Source organism: Melitaea cinxia, chromosome 20 (genome assembly GCF_905220565.1).
Source record: "Melitaea cinxia chromosome 20, ilMelCinx1.1, whole genome shotgun sequence".
Lineage (NCBI taxonomy): Eukaryota > Metazoa > Arthropoda > Insecta > Lepidoptera > Nymphalidae > Melitaea > Melitaea cinxia.
In genome coordinates, this window is record NC_059413.1 from 7227379 (window position 1) to 7248884 (window position 21506).

Here is a 21506-nt window from a genome sequence, read left to right on the forward strand (position 1 = left end):
CTTTAAATAATAAAATTGTAAATCTTCTTTATTGACAAGAATAGATAAAGAAGATATGTAAATAATTAACAAGTTGACAAAGTAAAATTTGATACGCTAACAGAATTTCATGCCATTGTGAGTTTCCAACAATGAACTCAAATCGCGCATTAAAAAAAACAAGCTGATTCGTGAACTTAGTATCTACTGCCATGTGTCAGTTTTTCATGTATATTTATAAACATATATTTTGGAATTCTGTTATTAATTTTCTCATACTTACTACATTTTATAAATGTCTGTAGAGCCAACTTCCGAGAGTCTGTTTATAAGATAAAGCAATTGTCTCAAACGAGAGACGACGAGTTTTGTGTGTCATATTCATTTCAAACTTTATTCGTAATCAAGATCTCTTGATAAGAACATAATGTAACTGTTGATTGTTTTAATTTAGCCATTGAGATCTATATGAGTGTAATAAACAATGAAACGCTTGCTGGTGCCTATTAAAGACCGGTTCCTGGATTCAAAAAACTATTCGTTCAGTTATTTTTTAACGTAAATATTTACGAGTATAGGTGAAGCAAAAACTTTGTACCCCTTTTTACGATAATTGGCGGACGGAGGAGTATGAAATTTCGTAATATTTTTTTAAAAATCATTACATAGTATGAAACGAAGTTGCTTCCCGCTGTCTGTATGCTTAGATCTTGAAATCTATGCAACGGATTTTGATGCTTTATGAAATAGAGTGATTCCAGAGAAAGCTTTATATCTATAATACATGCATAATATAGTAGAGGAACACTGATAGTTTTAGAGTTTTCTAATGTGATGTCGTAAATAAACACATTTTTGCGCTTACATTGCAAATATTTATTTTATATTTACTATCAGCAATGCACTCGTGCGAAGCCGGGGCGGGTCGCTATTTATGCATAAAAATATATTAAATCAATAATAATTGTGTTTGCTCGCAAACTAATAAAAAACCGATTTCAATTACATCGACGAGTAATACAACGTAGATCGACGAAAAAATAGTCAAGTAACTACGCGTTATCAAAGATTACTCAATAAATAGTAATCAGATCTCAATAAAATTTATATGTGACCACATGACAAACAACAGCTTTCGATTAAATTAAAAATTATTAAAATCCGGTAAAAAGTTATTGCGCATTTTCAAGATTTTCCCTCGATTTCTCTGGGATCCCATCATCAGATCCTGGTTTCCTTATCATGGTTCTAAACTAGAGATATCTTCTTTCCAACAAAAAAAAGAATTATCAAACTCGGTACACCCAGTAAAAAGTTATTGCGGATTTTCAAGAGTTTCCCTCGATTTCTCTGGGATACCATCATTCGATCCTGGTTTCCTTATATACATCATAGGACAAATCTTTCGGTGTATTAATTGGCTATTTTCACAGTTTTATTGCGTAGGCATTCTAAGTAAAATATACATTTTATATAGTTTTATTTTTTAGTGTTATAGTTTTTTCAGTTTTATACCAGTTTTCAGTTTTCAGTTATAATGAAAAATTTAAAATTATAGGATTTATAGATATTAACATTTAATTTATTAAGTTATTATTGCAATTATTATAAATGATTTAAATATTTTTGGTTTTATTTAATAGGTGATTTAATTTTAATAATCTTATTGAACAGCAAACTTAAAATGTACACAATGGATTTCTGCATATCAACATTAAGACCACGACAAAAAACATTTATGGCTTGCAGGATTGCAACGTAATTGTAAAATAAATTTTTGATTAAGTTTTCTATAAAAACTAATGTATTTTTTTATCTGCACCTGCCTAAAGGTGCCGAAAATCTTTATTATTGGTAGTAACTTCCAACCTAATATAAAAGAGATAAATAAAGAGCAGATAATTTAATTATGTCGGCCCGAACTACACATTCATATATTGCACTTGAGTGGTACCTGTGGAGCTTACCTACGTACAGTCTTACGAACTTAATAGAATTGATATTGTTTTGGTTTTATCATTTTTAAATACCGAGCGTATTCATCGTCGATCGTCGCTTGAACAAATCGCAGCGGCCATAATAGTATACATCACAACTTTTCAGAAGTTTCACTTGTGACGTTTGCCCACTGCACACACACACTTTTTTTTTTGTTGAAATTTACATTTGAAATATACATAATTACATTGAAATATACATATTATCTAACAAAATATATTATATATACGCTTTATTATTTAACTAATATACCTATGTATTAGAATTAAAAGCTGTAAATCTCCAAGATGAACATAGCCGATGTAGGAAATTTTCCATTGCACTTTATTTATTGTATCTGACCAAAAACACGGTGAACAAATACATTGGTTAATCTATAAATAAACAAGTGAATAAAAAGTATGTATTTCTTATCAACTAAGTCCCACCGTTGTACTCACATATCGCTAGAGTTGACCTTTTCGCATACGACTGGTAGCTGACTGAGGGTAAGGTGAGTCGCGTTCAACATACACGATTTATCCCCATAGTGTAAATCATCTGCCGTCACTTTTGATGTTGTTCCTGCACACACAATACACATAAAATTACAATAAAATTTTTTGATAGCCTACATAGAGTCATTTGCACTATTGCAAACAATCTATATCTAATCTAAGAAATATATACCTTTATTGTTGTGTAATTTATATTATGACGTGTAAAATAAGTATAGAATTTTAATTTGATGCGTTTTCTTTTTCAAAAGATTCTATAAAAGACCTTCTCTTATGATACCTAATTTATACATACTGGATGGTATACAACGGTTCGACTCAGAATCTTTGAATAGTTTGATGAGAAGTTGGGCTTCGAAACGGTTGGATATTGATCATTTAGTAAATAAGTAATTCATATTGTTTTGCCATTATTATATTTCTGAACATTTGTTAGTTTAGCAGGTTAATACTAGTTTTTTAAGTAAAACTTCTTTACGCGCGTTTGTTTTGGGGAGTAGGGAGCTGGTGAATGCGTAACGAGAGCGTTATGAATGAAAAGTGTGATCGGGCGAGGCGAACGGACCAAGAGAGAGAGGTGCGAACACACACTTTCTTTCTTTCTGTCTCTCACAGCCAGTTACGTTTCGTATATCTAAGTCACATGCAGGCCTATTGCTAAAGAAGTTTTACTTCAATCGTTTGGTTTAAAGCACACTTGTTTTTATACTACTTGTTACATATGTTTATTACACACTACAGTAAAAAAAACTTTACGCTTGCTTGACTTGGGAGTAAGCTGGTGAATGCGTGACGAGAGCGTTACGAAAAGTGTGATGGGGCGAAGTGAACGAAAGTTGAGAGGGAGATATAAATTAGATGGAACTAAAAAAGTTTTACTTCAGTCGTGCGGTCTAAAGCACATTCGTTTTTTTTCTTGTATTTATGATATTGAATATCACGTACGTTGACAATTTTGACAAAATCTGACGCAATTACCGTTTTACATCACCTTGTCACAGGATGTGATAGGTGATCATATTTATGTGACAGGGACGCAAAAGTCGGGTGGGTCACGAAAGATTAATCACATTTGCATTTAGGAATTTGACCTTGAATGTTTACGTCGAGGTCAGTTTGAGATTTTAGGATTCTATGCGAATATATTTTTTTTTCCTTCATTTTTAATAGCTTGCAAATTGCGTAATGAATGAATTTAGACAAAATTGCAATCGCGCGATGCTTTTAGAATATTTTTAAGCGTGTATTGAGGAATAATATGGTTAAGAATCATGATAATAAAATTATTAAATTGTAAAATAGCGTTAAAGGATGTAAAGAAAAAAAAATGGCGGTTATAGAGACTGCCGATAGAAGTGAAAATTTAGAACTTTTAGTTTTAAACATTGCATGTCGGTCACATCATTTCACCTATCCAAAAAGCGTCTTGCGCGAACAACACATAATACCCGCTACGCATGCGCCAGTCATGAGCATGTTGGTGACCCGAACCCATAAGATTTTCCCCTACCAAAAAGTGCCCAACGTGGATAAAGAAGTTTTGACTTCAAAAATGGATCTTTTACTGTTAACTTCAATTTGACATTAAGTTGAACGTAAATTATTGATTTTAAGAACTATTTTAAGGAATTAGTGTTTTAAAGTAAGTCAGTACAGAAAATAGCGCAGGAAGTAGTAAAATGTATTAAAATCTTAGTAGTTTTCATATGATTATTGACTAAGTAAATCTTGGTTAAGTTAAAAAAAAAAATATTGATTTTATTTTCCTCTTAAGTGATCCAGAATTAAAATATAATTTACTCACCAATAAGGTAATGTCCGAGTTCGCCGAGGATGTAGCCAACCGACACCAAACCCAAGACGTACCATTTGTAGAAATTACGTAGTTTACCCCAAATGCCTCCGTGGAACATTTTCTTTTATTCTAGAACAAAAAAGCAAACAGGTTCATTTATTTATTATTATAAATGTCAAATGGTTTATTAAACATTATACATATTTACAATTCACAACTTAAGAACTAAATATTTATTTTTTATTATTATAAATAAGAGACATCCTATTAGCTAATAAGAACAATGTTTTGTACTGACGTAGGAATTTAATCATATAAAATATTTATTGTGTATTTATGAATATATTTTAATAATAATAATTCAGGAAATATAACTGAATTGAAGCTTAATAAAAATCGATTAAATCAGACAAATTTAAAGTACCCACATATACATGATCTAATCTTGTGAAAAAGGTTTAATTTTATATTAAAATTTATTAAAAATTTCTGTTCGGTTAAGAAATGGTATTAGTCATTTTATAAAAAATAATTTTTAGGTGCATCGTATAGGTACAATACATTATTATGTTTGCAGGCAAACGAAAAAAAAACTGACTTCAATTATATCGACAAGTAATATAACGTAGGTAGACGAAAAATTAGTCAAGTAAATACGCATTATCAAAGATTACTCCAAAAGTTGTAATCAGATCTCGATGAAATTTAAATGTGACCACATGATAAACATCGGCTTTCGATTAAATTAAAAATTATCAAAATCGATACACCCAGTAAAAAGTTATGCGGATTTTCGAGTTTCCCTTGATTTCTCTGGGATTCCATCATCAGATCCTGGTTTTCTTACCATGGTGCCATCTCCTTTCCAACAAAAAAGAATTAATACCTACGATTTTATTTTTGTGTTACCCCCACATTAGGAATTCTAAACATTTTTGAATATCATATCAAAAATTGACCGCTCCAGCGGGATTCGAACCCGCGTCTCCGACTGACCGTGTCGGCGCTCTAGCCAATTAAGCTATGGAACGATGTACCCGCCAGAGCGAAATTTTCGATATGATGATTTTTATTTTCGGGTTTCTGTAAAGAACTCACTATAGACGGCGCCACGGTTCGCTTAAACCGAAAATAAAAATCATCATATCGAAAATTTCGCTCTGGCGGGTACATCGTTCCATAGCTTAATTGGCTAGAGCGCCGACACGGTCAGTCGGAGACGCGGGTTCGAATCCCGCTGGAGCGGTCAATTTTTGATATGATATTCAAAAATGTTTAAAAAAGAATTATCAAAATCTGTTCATAAACGAAGAAGTTATCCCCGAACATACATAAAAAAATATATACGGTCGAATTGAGTAACCTCCTCCTTTTTTGAAGTCGGTTCAAAATTATATTATTAATGTGATAATTATTGCGAAATAGGCAAGAAGCATATACATAAGTGTATATATAAGTTTTTTTCGGTTAGACTAAGTGATGGCGCACGCAAAAAACACGCAGCCTATTAATTTGAAACAGATGGCATTTCGTTGGTCTGATATTAAGTGACAAATACACAGTCTGCCAAAAGCTTTAACTTAGCTTTGTTTTATTGTTCAGTGGTCATATCGAGTTTCGTGTTTGAAAAAGAACGAATAGAGTTAAAGTGGTTATTTTAATGTGAGAGACAATGTAGACTACAAAAATGCGAAACCGAGAAATTTTAGGAGTTATTGGATGATGACCTAATTTAAAATCAACGGCAATCAGGATTACATGAATAAAAACTATCGGCAGACGTTTACGAACAATGGAAAAGATAAATAAACTAAGTAAATGTGGAACCCTCCACACATTTTGTATGAACGTCAAATTAAAAATTGTATAATCAATTGTAAAATTCTGTTTTAACGCCTGTGGTGATGAGCTGAGTGTGGGGTAATTTGGATACGGGCAACGTAACTCCCGGGGCCGGCTGCTGACTGACTTCATGGAGAAGGAGGGACTCTTTATGATGATCGCCTTCTTCAGGAAGCCGGAACGGCGCAAATGGACCTGGTTGAGTCCCGACGGCACCGTCAGGAGCGAGATAGATTTTATCATGTCGACGAACAAGCACATATTTAATGATGTCTCAGTGATCAATGCTGTGAAAACAGGAAGCGATCACTGACTTGTTCGAGGCACATTGAATATCGATGTCGAGCGGGCGGTAAGCCAGTACTCAAGGTCCTCCAAATGCTCTTCAATTCCGTTATCCTTGAGGGCAAAACGCCAACGGCATGGAATAGAAGCGAGGTGGTGCTGTTCTTCAAAATCTTGCTTCTAAGCCATGTCTACGAGCTTTTTTCGAGAGTCATTACGAACCGTCTCGCACGCAGTTTGACGACTTCCAGCCTCCTGAACAAGCCGGGTTCTGTAAAGGCTTTAGGACCATAGACCACATATACACGCTGCGGCAGGTTATACAGAAGACCGAGGAGTATAACTTGCCATTATGCTTAGCGTTTGTGGACTATAAGAAGGCCTTTGATTCGATCGAGACGTGGGCTGTGCTGCAGGCTCTCCAGAGGTGCCAAGTGGACTGCAGATACGTCGAGGTGCTAAGGTATATACTCTTATCTACTCATACTCTATACTCTAACGCCACAATGTCGGTCCGATTGCAGGACCACAGCTCGAAGCCAATACCACTTCGCCGAAGCGTGAGGCAAGGGGATGTTATATCCCCGAAGCTGTTTACCACCGCGTTGGAGGACACTTTCAAGCTTCTGGACTGGAAAAGATTTGGCATCAACATCAATGTCGAGTACCTTACCCACCTTCGGTTTGCCGATGACGTAGTCCTTAAGGCTGAGACCTTAGAAGACCTGAACACAATGCTCGAGCATCTCAACAGTGTTTTCCAAAGAGTGGGTTATAAACTGAACATGGACAAGACGAAAATTATGTCGAACGTCCATGTCGCACCCGCTCCAGTTCGCATTGGGAACACTGTTCTCGAAGTTGTTGACCATTACGTGTACCTCGGACAGACAATACCGCTAGGTAAGTCCAACTTTGAGAACGAGATCTCTCGTCGAATCCAACTCGGATGGGCAGCGTTCGGGAAACTACGGAGAATCTTCGCGTCCAGTATCCCGCAGTGTCTAAAGACGCAAATCTTCAACCAGTGTGTGTTGCCAGTGATGACATATGGATCCGAGACGTGGTCACTAAATACGGGCCTCATAAGAAGGCTTAAAGTCGCTCAGTGGGCGATGGAGAGGGCAATGCTCGGTATTTCCCTGTCACGTAAGTCAGAAATGAGGAAATCCGTAGGAGAACCAAGGTAACCGACATTGCTCGAAGGATCGCACAGCTGAAGTGGCAATGGGCAGGGCACATAGCTCGACGAACCGATGGCCGATGGGGCGGAAGGGTTCTCGAGTGGCGACCGCGTACCGGATGCCGCAGCGTTGGCAGGCCCCCAACGAGGTGGACCGATGATCTGTTCAGGGTCGCGGGAAGCTGCTGGATAGGTGGCTGCTGCGCAGAACCGATCGTCGTGGAAAGCTCTAGGGGACGCTTATGCCCAGCAGTGGGCTGCCGTCCGTGAGCTGATGATGATGATGATGATGATGATGATGTTTTAACGCCACGAAGGAAAATCATTTTAACATCAAATTGTGATTGGTAACGAAAAAATGAATTAATTTAAAAAACTCAAAGCATTTTCTGCTTTGAGTTTTCTAAATAATTGTGGCTTTGCCGAGATAAGCCAGTGAATCAACACCAACGCCAAATCGCATCGGTAAGATGACCATATTCTATGTCTTGTAGAACCAGAGTGGTATTGAGTATTATGAACTTTTAAAGCTATGTGAAAGCATTGCGTATTTAATGCTGTTGTCAACAAATAATTAATTTAAAAAGCATTAATCTAAAGACGACTGGGATGGGGCAGACAACATAGCAAAGGGATTTTTTTTTATACGACAATGCTTCGTCTCACACAACAAATTAGTGAAAGACCAGACCTCCAGACTTGACGCCATCTAACTATCACCTCTTCGCATCAAAATTGCCAACATTCTCGAAATTTTTTGGTGCGGTATCGTGTATAAAATACGTTAAAGATAGGCGAAAAGTGTAGAAGCCTGGTCAAAAGTGTGGTCAATATGTTAAATAAAATAAGACTTTTCCCTTTAAAATTACTGGCTTTTTAACCAAAAAAACCGGTAAAAACCTTAATACTATGTAACAAAAAATGCATATAAACATATCGCGTTGCTTTGTAAATATTTCGTAAGCTTTATATGACACGTTATCATTATTTCTTGAATCGTAGAAACCATAGGTGAGTTCATTCATTAGATTTATTAAGCACAATTTTCTCAGTAATTACCCTAATTTTTTATTCCGTAATGACCGAAGAAGCCAGGTCCAGCCTTTCTCGAGTTTTGAGCTTCATTATTTAACACATTTAGCGATTCATTATTATTTTATACCTAGATTAAAATACTATTTAAGATTATCTTATGTATTTTGCTAAAATGAAACAAGCACATCTTCCGGCAGGACAATACTAACTATCGAACTATTTACCAGTTTAGACATTTAGCCTTCACGGACGTAATTAAGCTATTGAGGTATTGATTAATAACGTCTTAATGTTTAAATCCAAGGCCGTTTTGTAGAATATAATTATGTATTATAGGATTTTGCCAGTCACTGCCTAAAACAATTATGCGTATTGGTATTGAAATTAACCAAAGACGATTAGCTTCGCTTTGTTTCATTTTATTTTAGAGCTATTGTGATAATATGTAAAATAATGTATAACGTATTTTCAGTTTGAAACAAAAGAATAACTAATGTTTTTTTTTGTGTATTCGTTCCTCATTTACCTGAGTTCGATCGAAACCAACTGAACAAACTTCTTAACAAGAGATGCCTAGCTTAAGAATAATATTCATTTTTGTTATATCATATAAGATTATGTTACGCAATAGTTTAATTTAATTCACTTGAGTTGCTACAGGTTTTATACTTCTTTGAGTATCTAAAACTGTCTGCCATAACTGATACATTTTTCTTTTTTTTTATCTGTTAATTTCGACTTGTTAATATTAATTCACTTTCAATTGCAATCAAAAACAAGAAAATATGTTTTGATTATATATAAAGTTGAATTTTTTTATATTACTTATGGTATCGTTATTTATGGTAAGGAAATTATGCATTAACCCATAAAGAAAAAGCATAGTGGATTAAGCTCGAGCCAACAAGCAAAAGCTTTTGTCTAGCAGTGGAACATTTACAGGCTGAATCACTAGTAACTTGATGTGAGATAGTGTTATCAACATTTAATATAACTGGAAAGAAATCCAAACACAGACACTATATTTCATTACTCCAGGAATTATGTTTTTTCTTTTTATAAAACCGTCAGCAAAAAAAGTACGGCTCATCATACTGGAAGCGATTAGACGCCTGCAACACCAGAAGTATCGCAAGTGTATTGCCAACCCTATCTCCTATCCCCAGGAGCTCTGGTTACCTAACTCACCACAGGTACACAACCCTGTTTGAATATATGGGGTTAGATGGTATGGTGGTAGTGGTGGTTATAATGAGATTACTCACTACCACTGTATATATTATGATTATAATTCAGAAGGGGTGTGTAGTAATTTTCGGTGTAGGTACCTTTATGCAAGCCGGGTCGTCGTACACAGAAAAGAAAGTCCAATTACAGCACTAAGAGACAGTTTAATACACAACACAATAGATTAGAGTACATTGAACGACACATTAACAATTCACACTTATTTAGCACTTAGATATTAAATAAATAGCAAGCGAAGACGTAGATCGTAAACGAGACGTAAGCAAGCAAGTAAGTACAATTTCGATGTCGGTAGATATGAAAAACAATCGATGGGTAACGAAGTCAAATAATAGGCCGAGTCCATTTACATCGTACGATATTTAAATTTATCATTATTATAATATTTAATTTTATTTTCTACCTTATTGAAATAATTTTTATATATACATTTATATATACAGGTATGAGTGTGTGCGTGTTTGTGTGTGTGTGTGAGTGTGACATATATATTATTTATGTAAATGATGAAAGGTTCTCCACAAATATAATATTATTTAGCTGTGATCTTTTGTAAGGTCGAGGTATTCCCCAGTCGGGATGCTCCAGATTTTGAGCAGGATATTTACTCCTGTGCCCTACCTTGTTAAAAATGTAACTATTGGGTCTTACAATTACACCACTAATTAAAAACATACAAACGAATTGAGAACTCCCTACTTATTGAAGTCATCTAAAAATAAATAAGCTTTATTTATCTGAGTTACCTGATAACAAGAGTTCCTCCGTAAGAGACCTCAGTAAAATTGCAACGTTTTTATATAGTCCTCTTTCTTTTATTATGGTTCTTTTCTTTGTAGTATAAAAATGTCACTATTATTAAAAACATCATATTAATATTGTTATAAATATCATAATGTATCCTGTTTATTCATAAAATATTTGAACAAATTTTATCATTTACTTTTGACAGTTAAATGTTGCACTGACCCAAATAGAGGTAGATAATATAATGATATAATCGTCCCTTGCGTGTCCAACTGTCCATTGTTCTGTCATCTGCGCCACTTATTGTTGTCTAGTATTTTGAAATTATATTCAAATAAAATCAATGCTAAACCGGTATCAGGAACCACCAAGTTAAGTTTTAATTTCCAATAAGTATTAAGCTTAAGCGTAGTTTCGAAATTATAAAGTATAATATCTACACATACTCATGAATAAAATAAAAAATGTATATCTTATAAAGTAAAATAAATAGCAGTATTGTGGAAAACCGGGATCTTTGGGGCGAGCTTGGGGAGGACTATGTCTAGAAGTGGATTGCGATAGGTTGAAGTAAGCTAGTAAGTATTGGGGTGAGGTGGCGAATGCTAGCGCGACTCCATCTCGCCCCACCCTGCTGACATGTGGTGGTTTTTGGTCAGTAAAAGCTTGACATAACCTCTCCGGTGCCCCCGCGCGGGAAGAGTATCCATGAGGATTTTCCTCGCGTTAAAAAAAGAGCACATTCCAGAAAGCCATTATTACATAAATGACTCGTACTCAATCAACGGATACATTAAGAAGGAAATGATGTACTCGTAATTCTTAGTTGGGTGTCCATACACACAAACTCCTAAGACTCCGACAATTATAATTGTCGGAGACTTAGGAGTTTCTCTTTATGGAGACTATGGAGTATACCAATATTTAAATCGAAGAAAAGCCATGAGTGAAAATTAAATTATTATTATTGATTTTCAATCGCAAGGGCTATTGTTGTGTAATGGAGAAAATAAACAGATAGGTGATGGAGGTTTGCTGGTTTTGGACTGCGTAAAGATATTTGTGGAAATGTAGCAAAGGTGATGCCGATGCTAGAGCTCTATTAATGGCAGAACTAAATTAATCTAAGAGTATTAAGATTGTAATTCTTAAAAAAACAACACATATTTAAGTAAAGATTACATTCTTTTAAAATGGGTATAATAATGTATTATAACAATCCAAGTTATCTGTACTTATTAATTATTAGTATTATAAGTATTATTAATTGACGACGTAGACTCTGATGATTGACGACGACTAGTATTTATTAATTCACGACGCGTTGGCGCAGCGGTCACAGTACTGACTGTTGCGCTGGCGGTCGCGGGTTCGATCCCCGCACACGACTGATATTTGTATTAGCCATATAGATGTTTTTCGTAGTCTGGGCGTTTGTGCTTGTGTATTGTGCGTGTTTCCGGATCCCCAACACAGGAGAAAATTCTACCGGATTGAGTGTGAAGCGTTTAATTATTTATTTATTTAAAACTTATACAAAAATCATAAAAACTGTAAACAGATTCCATTTGCTTGTTGAGCTACAAAAGTCCAATAAAGTTAGGCAATAATGATGTAATAATGTTATTGTTTAATTGTTTAAGTGTTTGTGTAATTAGTTAGTAACATTTTGATGCTACTTATCAGTGTCTAGACTTATATAGACAATCTGTATGAATATAAATAAATCACCGAAATGTAAGTACCTGTTCTTGTACGTGTACAGCGAACTCGTTAGTGATTTTGTTGAAGACATTTTTATAAGTATAAATCTTTATATGTATGTATTACCACCCACTTCTGTTCTGTTTAGCGTTTTATTTTTCTGTATGTCATATACTTTGACGACGCGTTGGCGCAGCGGTCACAGCACTGACTGTTGCACTGGCGGTCGCGGGTTCGATCCCCGCTCACGACAGACATTTATATTGGTCATATAGATGTTTGTAATGGTCTAGGCGTTTGTACTTGTGTATTGTGTGTGTTTTCTGACCAAACGACGAGACTGAACCAACAAACGAGGCCATTGGGTCTGCGTTTATTTATTGTTATTATCATTACTAGCAATACCCGTGCGAATAATTCGCACTGAATAAGTATAATAATTGTCAATCATGTTGACGTTGTTTCATAATTAAAGCCGTCATTTATATAATTTTAATAAATAATTAATTTACAAAAAACAAAAGCAATAACAAATTTTTAGTTGTTGATGCCGGCAGAGCAAGTAATTATCTATAAAATGATAAATAATTTATGTGGAGTAATTGTGAGGTTTTTTTTTTTCTAAAAAGGGAGGCAAACATCTTAAACCTTAGCGTATTTTAATATATATGGTGGTTTATCACATTAAGATTTTCAATCTAGATCTTATGGTATATATAAATTATTTCTATATTTTTAATGAGCGTATTCTGTTCAGTACGTTATTAAATAAATATATGCTAAAATAACAACAGTTAATTTATTATGCTCTTCCGAATAAGAAGCTTTTGAATGAATAGTTTTGCTTTTTTGAAGTTTAAAGTGCGGAAGCTTATATTTCGACACTTAAAAGTTTGATTGAGGCTGCTTTATTTTTAATTAAAGCCGCTGAAATATTTGATATAGCTTAAGGGATAGGATTAAGGGTTTTATTTATGTTTGGAGGGTGGATATATATAAGGGGTATAAGAAATTATTATATATAATACCTGGATGGTATACACATTTTTTCTGGTAAATCGTGTTTTTTTAAAAGTTTATTTAAATACGAATTACATAACGATGAAATATTAATTATATTTTCCGGTTTTACTGAAATAATAATAAAAGAGAATATTAACTGGTTATTTTAATAAAAAATCATGACTAAATTAAAAAAAAAGGAAAAAATAACCGATCTGGTGTCACGTGTCTTTGAACTTCTCATTTCGGGATTGCCTGATTTCCCACTTGAGCTATTAAAACGAATTTTGAAATTTACCTTCGTATTCTAATTATTTTGTAGCAGTTTTCAGTGTAACAGTAGTCAGATAACACGACATTTTCTAAAATTGAATCCTAGCTAAAACGATTTGTCGCCCCCGAAACCATGCATACTAAATTTCGTGGAAATCGTTGGAGCTGTTTCCGAGATTCAGATTATATATATATACAAGAATTGTTCGTTTAATAGTATTAGATATCTACCAGCCTTAGCTTAGCAACAATTTTTACAGACAAAAAAGTTAGTTTCACGCTTGTCACTATTAAATTATTGACAGCAGACGCAAACAATGACAAGTAATGCGACCTTGATTAATATGAAAACGGTAATAATATTGGGGAATTTATCATTTTGACTCCGTTGTGGAACATTAGTTCAAAGAGTCACTCAAAATGTCTCTTAAAAATTATCAAAAATTAGTTGACCCGGAGAATTTTGTACTGCCATATTTTGTTTCTTTTTTTAAATTTTATTTTATACAAACTATACAAAAACGAACACAAAAAACAACCAATTTGGCGCAAACGTTGGAAGCCCATATACATTTCGCCGTTTAATTTTTATTTAGTTATGTACATAAACAGACTTCCTTATTTTGTTCTATTATTTTTTTATTTGTTTTAATAGTCCAATCAATGGCTTAAACAGGTTTATGTTTATATAATAACTTAGTATGACATAATTCACAAGATATGCGGGCATTGTAATTAATAAACTATAAACGTTTATTTTATTGTAAATATAATTATATAACGTCATTTTTTAAATTATATTGGAATAGAGTATCCATCGCTTGCGCTTGTATTTATAGTAGAAATAAAGGAAGTTCTAGGTCAAACTGAGATGAATCGATAAAAAAATGGAATAAAAAGTTTTATATCACTAATTTATGGTTCCTCTTTTGTTTATTAGTGTGACAGTTGCTTCAAAATTTCTATTTTAGAAGTTAAAAGTGATATGTTACATTGTTTATTATTTCATAACGTGTCCTGTTGGTATATTATTGTTGTTATAATGTGTCTTTTCTATAGCTTGTTAGCTGTATGCTAATTCTGCATCAACTCCTTGTACACTTCCCTACTGCTTTTAATTTTTAAGCGACTTTAAAAAAGGAGGAGGTTACTCAATTCGACCGTATATATTTTTTTATGTATGTTCGGGGATGACTTCGTCGTTTATGAACCGATTTTGATAATTCTTTTTTTGTTGGAAAGCAGATATCCTAAGTGTGGTATAATAATATTACATGAAACTAGGATCTGATGATGGGATCCCAAAAAATCGAGGGAACGAGGGAAACCCTCAAAAATACGCATAACTTTTTACTTGGTGTACCGATTTTGATGATTTTTAATTTAATCAAAAGCCGATGTTTATTAGGTGGTCCCATTTAAATTTCATCTAGATCTGATTACAACTTTTGGAGTAATCTTTGATAATGAGTATTTACTTGACTATTTTTTCGTCTACCTACGTCGTATTATTTGTCGATGTAATTTAAGTCATTTTTTTTTTTCGTTATTCAACACAAGCAGCAAGTTAGAAAACACAATTATCTACACAAATGCGTGACGAGAGCGTTACGAAAAGTATCATCGGGCGAGGCGAATGGAAGTTGAAAGGAAGGTATAAGTTAGTGAAGATAGAAAGAGGGAGAGTAACTTTTCGTAAGTTTTATGTCAGTTGTGTGGTCTAAAGCACACTCGTTGCAGGCAAACGAAGAAAAACCGACTTCAATTATATCGACAAGTAATACAACTGTTAGAAAAACTCAATATGCACTATTATAAAGCTTATTAATTAACACATCAGTACTTAACGCCACTAAGTAGTATCGAGACCGCCTTTTACGTCTGATCCGTAGTCAGTATAAGTATATTCTCTCTCCTTTTTTGATCTACCACCGCCAAAACTAAATAATTAATTCCCGCCAACGTTCTATTTTTTTTAAAGTGTCAACTGTGTTGCCATGACAAACGAGTTATCAAAGGTTTTGTAATTAACCGATTTTACTGATATTAAAATGATAGTGTTGCTAAACCTTAAAATAAATGTTTTGATTATTGATTTATATTATTAATACTCTAACACAACGTAGGTAGACGAAAAAATAGTCAAGTAAATACGCATTATCAAAGATTACTCCAAAAGTTGTTATCAGATCTCGATGAAGTTGAAATGTGACCACATGATAAACAACTGCTTTCGATTAGATTAAAAAATCATCAAAATCTTTTTCCGCGATTTCTCTGGGATCTCATCATTAGATCCTGGTTTCCTTATCATGGTACCAAACTAGGGATATCTCCTTCCCAATAAAAAAAGAATTATCAAAATCGGTTCATAAAAGACGGAGTTATCCCCGAACATACATAAATAAAATACATACGGTCGAATTGAGTAACCTCCTCCTTTTTTTGAAGTCGGTTAATAAGTATAAATTGACAAAATAATTAAATTGAACGGAGTACGAAGTAACATTAATAACATTAGGAAATGTGTAAAATTCTTATTTATGTGTATGTTGACAGATATCTTTTCCAGCATTTCACTTTTATAATTATTATTAATTTTAAAATACACTATATTAATTTTGTTAAATAAGATAAATTGATCAAGGCTAAAAAAGATTCGAAATAACACAGAATAATTAGATCGTTTAGATGTTTTTTATTTATTTAAAATATTGAAGCATAAAGCACATACAATAATGGATTTTAATTTTAATAGAATTATATATTAAAAAAATTCAGCCTTTGTACGCATGAGTAAATAAAAAAAAAAAATAATATTGTACGCATCATTGGCATAATTGGATTCATTTTTTTTTATATTAAAGATTAATAGTGTTGTACTTCGTTGCTCAAGAGTTAAATTAGCCTTGACATTGCTTCTGAACTTCAGTGTCATTCGTATATCATTGTTTAATAGAAAACGTGACTAGTGTTTTATCGATATCGTAGGAGTGATTTATAGATAAAGTGCCTATTTTGTTTTTATTGACATTCCAAAGGATGAAATGTTTGTCTTTTGTTTTTATATTACATATGTTGTATTAATCGACTGTCACCTATATCGTAAAAATTGAGTACTTATAGAACAAACGAACGTGTGTGTAGTATCCAGCGATAAATATGCACATCGACCTTTAGAAAGAGACATATCTGACCTCTCTTATTTTCTGTTGGACAAAATGTAGGCATTATAGTAGTATTAGTGTGTACAGTGAACATACATATTCCTGATAGCTGAGGCTGAGGGCCAATTTTTTTATATTAGCTGCTATATGCAAATAAAAATTGTACTAACTTTAGGTATTTTCATATGGCTAAAAATTAGAAAAGTCTAGGGCTTTTTGGGGGCTTTGGATCTTAGTCTATTATCTCTGCAACTCGAAATACTAACAGACCGATATTTATGATTATGATTTACTTGATTTGATAATTTTTTTAAAAATTTGTATGAAATATATCAATTATTTCTATGAGTGCTGTTTTTACGTTGAGGTAAATAGAATAAATAAAATCACACAACAAGTTTACATATTTATTTATTTACTGGTATGATGAAACTACTCGATTAGTTTCTATCTACACACTGAAACACACACCAATAGTCAGTGTTCAACACTGTAAAGTTGTTTAAGCTTCTGCAAAATGTACCTAATAATTTATTGCTTTTATTAACATATTGGCGCGCTACCTTCCGCGTTTAGTAAAAAAAAAAAAATCGCGAAGTGCGAGTCAGACAACGTAGAGTTCCGTAGATTATAACAATTGCTAAACACAAAAAAAGAGCTCTTAAACAACGTCAAAAATCCATATATCCTAAATTAACCTACCCAAATTTGTTCTGTGCGAGAATCAAATCCACGACCGCTAGCGCATAACCTGGTTGCAGTGTTAACTATAAATGAGTACCATATTTTGTGTACCACGGATTTTTTTCTTAAACTAACCCTTTATTTATTTATTTTTTATACTTTATTGCACAATACATTAAAGAATTGTACAAAAGGTGGGCTTAATGCCAAAAGCATTCTCTACCAGCCAACCTTAGGACGTACAAGAGCAGACGTTTGTAGGTGTGCAAAATTGAGTATTAGTAAAATTCACATTAAGAAGAAAAAAAAGGGAGAAAATATAAGGTAACGTTAGTGGCAATCGTTATATTATATACACTAGCGAATAATTCATATATATATACCATACAAATATATACAAACATAAACCCTTTCACTTTAATTAAATTTTATTATCATTTGGTGTTAACATCGCCATAGTAAAATATATTCTGAAATTTTCTAGTGTTAAAGTCTGTTGAGATTTAACTGGTAACTGGCGGTAAGATACAGACATATTTGTGTCAGTTACCAAATACAGAACCCTAATAAACACAATCTAACTTTAAATTCAATAATAATGAATATTTGGCACGTGACGCATTTATGACAATTAAAATATTTTATATGTATAATTATTACTTTACACATAATAAAAAATAAATATATGCATATGATGATCATTTGAATAATAAATACTTCCTTGTCTTTTATTTTGTATTGTTTTTTTTTTTTCATTTTTTTTAAGCATTTCATCAAATATTTTAGAAAAGTGTAAAACCACTGACGATTGGACAACGACAAAGTTTGTCATGGTTCAGGTATTCATTTTGTATTGCTTCCGGTACCCCCATACAGAGTTATACAATTTTTGGTTATTAAATTACTAGCTTAATTAACTCTTATATTTTTATTTTGAAAGGTTAAAGAGAGGATATTCAACAACAAAAAACCTTGATCTTTAAAAAATAAAAAAATAAAAAAATAAACTATTTTGAAGACCGTCAAACGAATGGTTGGGGGTTTTTTTTTGAATAATGATGACAACTAGTATGCGGAAATTGATATTTCCTTGAACGTTATTAGTTCAGCCTTCAATCATTTGCCTCAATTAATTTTGGGTACAATATCTACACAAATAAATAAAATTGGAGTGTAAATTGGTTTGTAATATTAAAGTAACCGCTTTTTACTAAATGGATATGGATGTGTACACGGTACATATTATATCAAAATAACATTTTTTACAATTTTTGTCTGTCTGTCTGTTTGATTGTTCCAGCTAATCTCTGAAAGGGCTGGACCGATTTTGATAGGATTTTCAATGGCAGATGTAAATATAGCTGATAGCAGATAGCTGTGTACTTTTATTTTAGAAATTTATTTATTTTATAACTCTGTGAACTGAACAATAACTTTTTTGTTAAATTCCACGCGGACGAAGTCGCGGGCTCAGCTAGTTACGAATAAATGAAATTGTTGTTATAAAAAAAGGTATGTAGGTAGCTAACTGACTTCCTATATAACTCTAATCCTCTGTTTAAAGGTAGGATAGATCGCTGTGTAAGCGATAAGACCGCCCCTGTTGTATTTAAAAATTGTATTAGATGCAAAAAACTACTTGTTAAAAAAAAATAATTCGCCTATTTTGTAGTACTAATATGAAAAAAGTGGGAATAAATAAATGTGGTTTTTATTTTAATAAAGTTGAAATATGACGATGGTTCGGGGCAGTGGTGTCACAAATTGTTGCACTAGAAAGGTCGCAGCTTGTATCTCTGCCCTGTGCTATGTTTAATTGATTCATATATCATTCGTATCATTTGCATGGGTCATACAAATGTTTGTCGTGGCGTAACCGTTAACGTTCTTCTTGAACCCCCGACACATTTAACTATGGAAAGGTAGCTGCGTGATTTAACTAATGTTGATTAAGATATAGATTAAAGTGTGTCTAGTTATTATACATATTTTAAGTTGAGTTTGTAATAAAAACAATTAAATTTTTTTATCTAGGTCTAAAGTCTAAACGATGTTGTTAATTTACCGTCCTTGACTTTAATGTTACGAGATACGTCGTACACATGCAGAAATGAATAATATTTAAATAAATTAGATATTATATTATTTAATTAAGAATATAAATGTATTTTAAAAAAATCAACCTATAAAATATATCACAATATTGACCTTAAAAACAAATGCAAAAGAGTGATAACAACTACAAGTTAAATTTATGTTTTATCCTTGTGTTGTCCCCGTTTGCTAGTAAAATATTTATACATTTATATAGAGTATATTGTGAAATACACAGAGAAGACTCTTACCAAGAGGACACGGAAACTTATACGCAGATACCTCTACTGATCTAATACGAGAGATATTGCAACTCTTATAAAGCGGAATATAGGGTTATATAGGGTTCTAAATTTTCTGAAGACCATTGGGGAGTAACATTCTTGCAAAGCTCAAAACAGCGGATTGTAGAACCGTTTGCTTTCTTCCACAGATCCGTGAATGGACTGTACTGCTCTGGTGCTGCACTTCTCGAGCGCATAAAAGCACAAACATTGGACCATTTTTCAGAAGAAATCCGGGGTATCAAAGTCGACGCGATTAGTGCGGCACACGAGCAGCTTAAAAATGTAAGGGCCACGAGAGATGATGGAGTTATAACTGATCTCCTTGAGGCCGCAGGACGACCTTTCCTAAAAGCCTTGGCGAAAGTCTTTAACACAGTCATTCACCGAGGATCCACGGTGGTCCAGACATATGGCGGTGGTGTTCTTCAAGAGAGGCGACAAAATGCGATTAAATCTCTCACGTTCGTTTTCGTCACAACGTGTAATGGAACATGCTATGCTTGGGGTCTCTCAGATAGTCTCTCAGATAGAGTCAGAAATGAGGGTAGTTCAAGATAACTAAAGTAATTGAATTAGACTTTAGAATGAGCTGAAGTAGTATAAGAGTGTAGAAGTAAGAATAAGTTGAAGGGTAGTGGGCTGATCACCTGTGTCATAGGACCGATTGGGACGTCCTGCGGCCCGCTGGACTGACGATCTATGTAAAGTCTTACGTAACCCGGTGGAGGCTGGATGAGGATTGCGGAAAACCAGGATGTCTGGCGAGAACTTGGGGAGGCCTATGTCTAGCAGTGGACTGCGATAGACTGATTTGACTGACTCACTATAGGAACTCAACACTAGTTGAGAGAAATATTATTTGGCTATGACCTCCTTATGAGAAATGGAGGTACTTCTCCAGTCAGATTCAGTCAGGCCAGATTTTGAACAAGATATTTCCTGATGTGTCCTACCTGAGCTAAACTGCGTCTGTATTATATTCAAGTAAATACCGTACGATACTTTCCTTTATTCTGTAAGTTAAGTGGAGTAACATTAGGAATTTAAGTGAAAAGAAAATCGATTATAATCATTCTTAATGGTTGTACAAGCTTTTAGTTTTTTATTTATTTATCGATTACTCGTCAGTACTTGATAAATTTTTAAAAAGTCGTTTTAAATGCCCTCACATTGAAATAGAGACACTCTAGCATTGAAAGGGTATTAAGGTAAGGTAAGGTAAGGTACACTTGGTCGACTATTATAATTATTGAATCGAAACCCAGTAGAGTAGCTTGTTTGGCAAATGCCTACTAAGTTTAATTGTGATGTTATTTGTCTTCAGTGCGTCATATTGATATAATAATAAAATGTTTGCGCCACAACACTAGAGCGGTCTTCAACATATAATTTAAATTAATGAGCCATAAATAATAAATAAATAAATTAAAGCCTCACATTCAACAGATATTAGGATTTATTCCTGTGTCGGGGGGCCGAAAAAACAACACACAAGCACAAAAGTCCAGACGACTCTGGGCGTTTGTGCTTGTGTATTGTGTATGTTGGGGAACACAGGAGAAAATGCTGCTGGGGGCCGTTGAGTGTGAAGCGTTTATTTATTAATTATTATTATTAAGGGAGTTGAGAAATGTAAACAAATATTTTTTATTCGATTGAAGTAATTCCGCACATTGAGTGAAAGTA

General features: G+C 33.6%; 1 protein-coding gene across 1 annotated transcript in view; it reads right to left on the reverse strand.

Annotated features, from left to right (window-relative positions):
* The window catches only part of LOC123663769 (D-xylose transporter), a 57842-nt gene that overhangs the window by 10727 nt on the left and 25609 nt on the right, over positions 1-21506 (reverse strand). Inside the window, exons 2-3 of the mRNA XM_045598436.1 lie at positions 4279-4398; positions 2418-2541 (exon numbers count right to left, since the gene is read on the reverse strand). Of these exons, the coding sequence (XP_045454392.1) occupies positions 2418-2541; positions 4279-4387 (233 nt within the window). The 5' untranslated portion in view covers positions 4388-4398. The remainder of the gene's footprint in view (positions 1-2417; positions 2542-4278; positions 4399-21506) is intronic.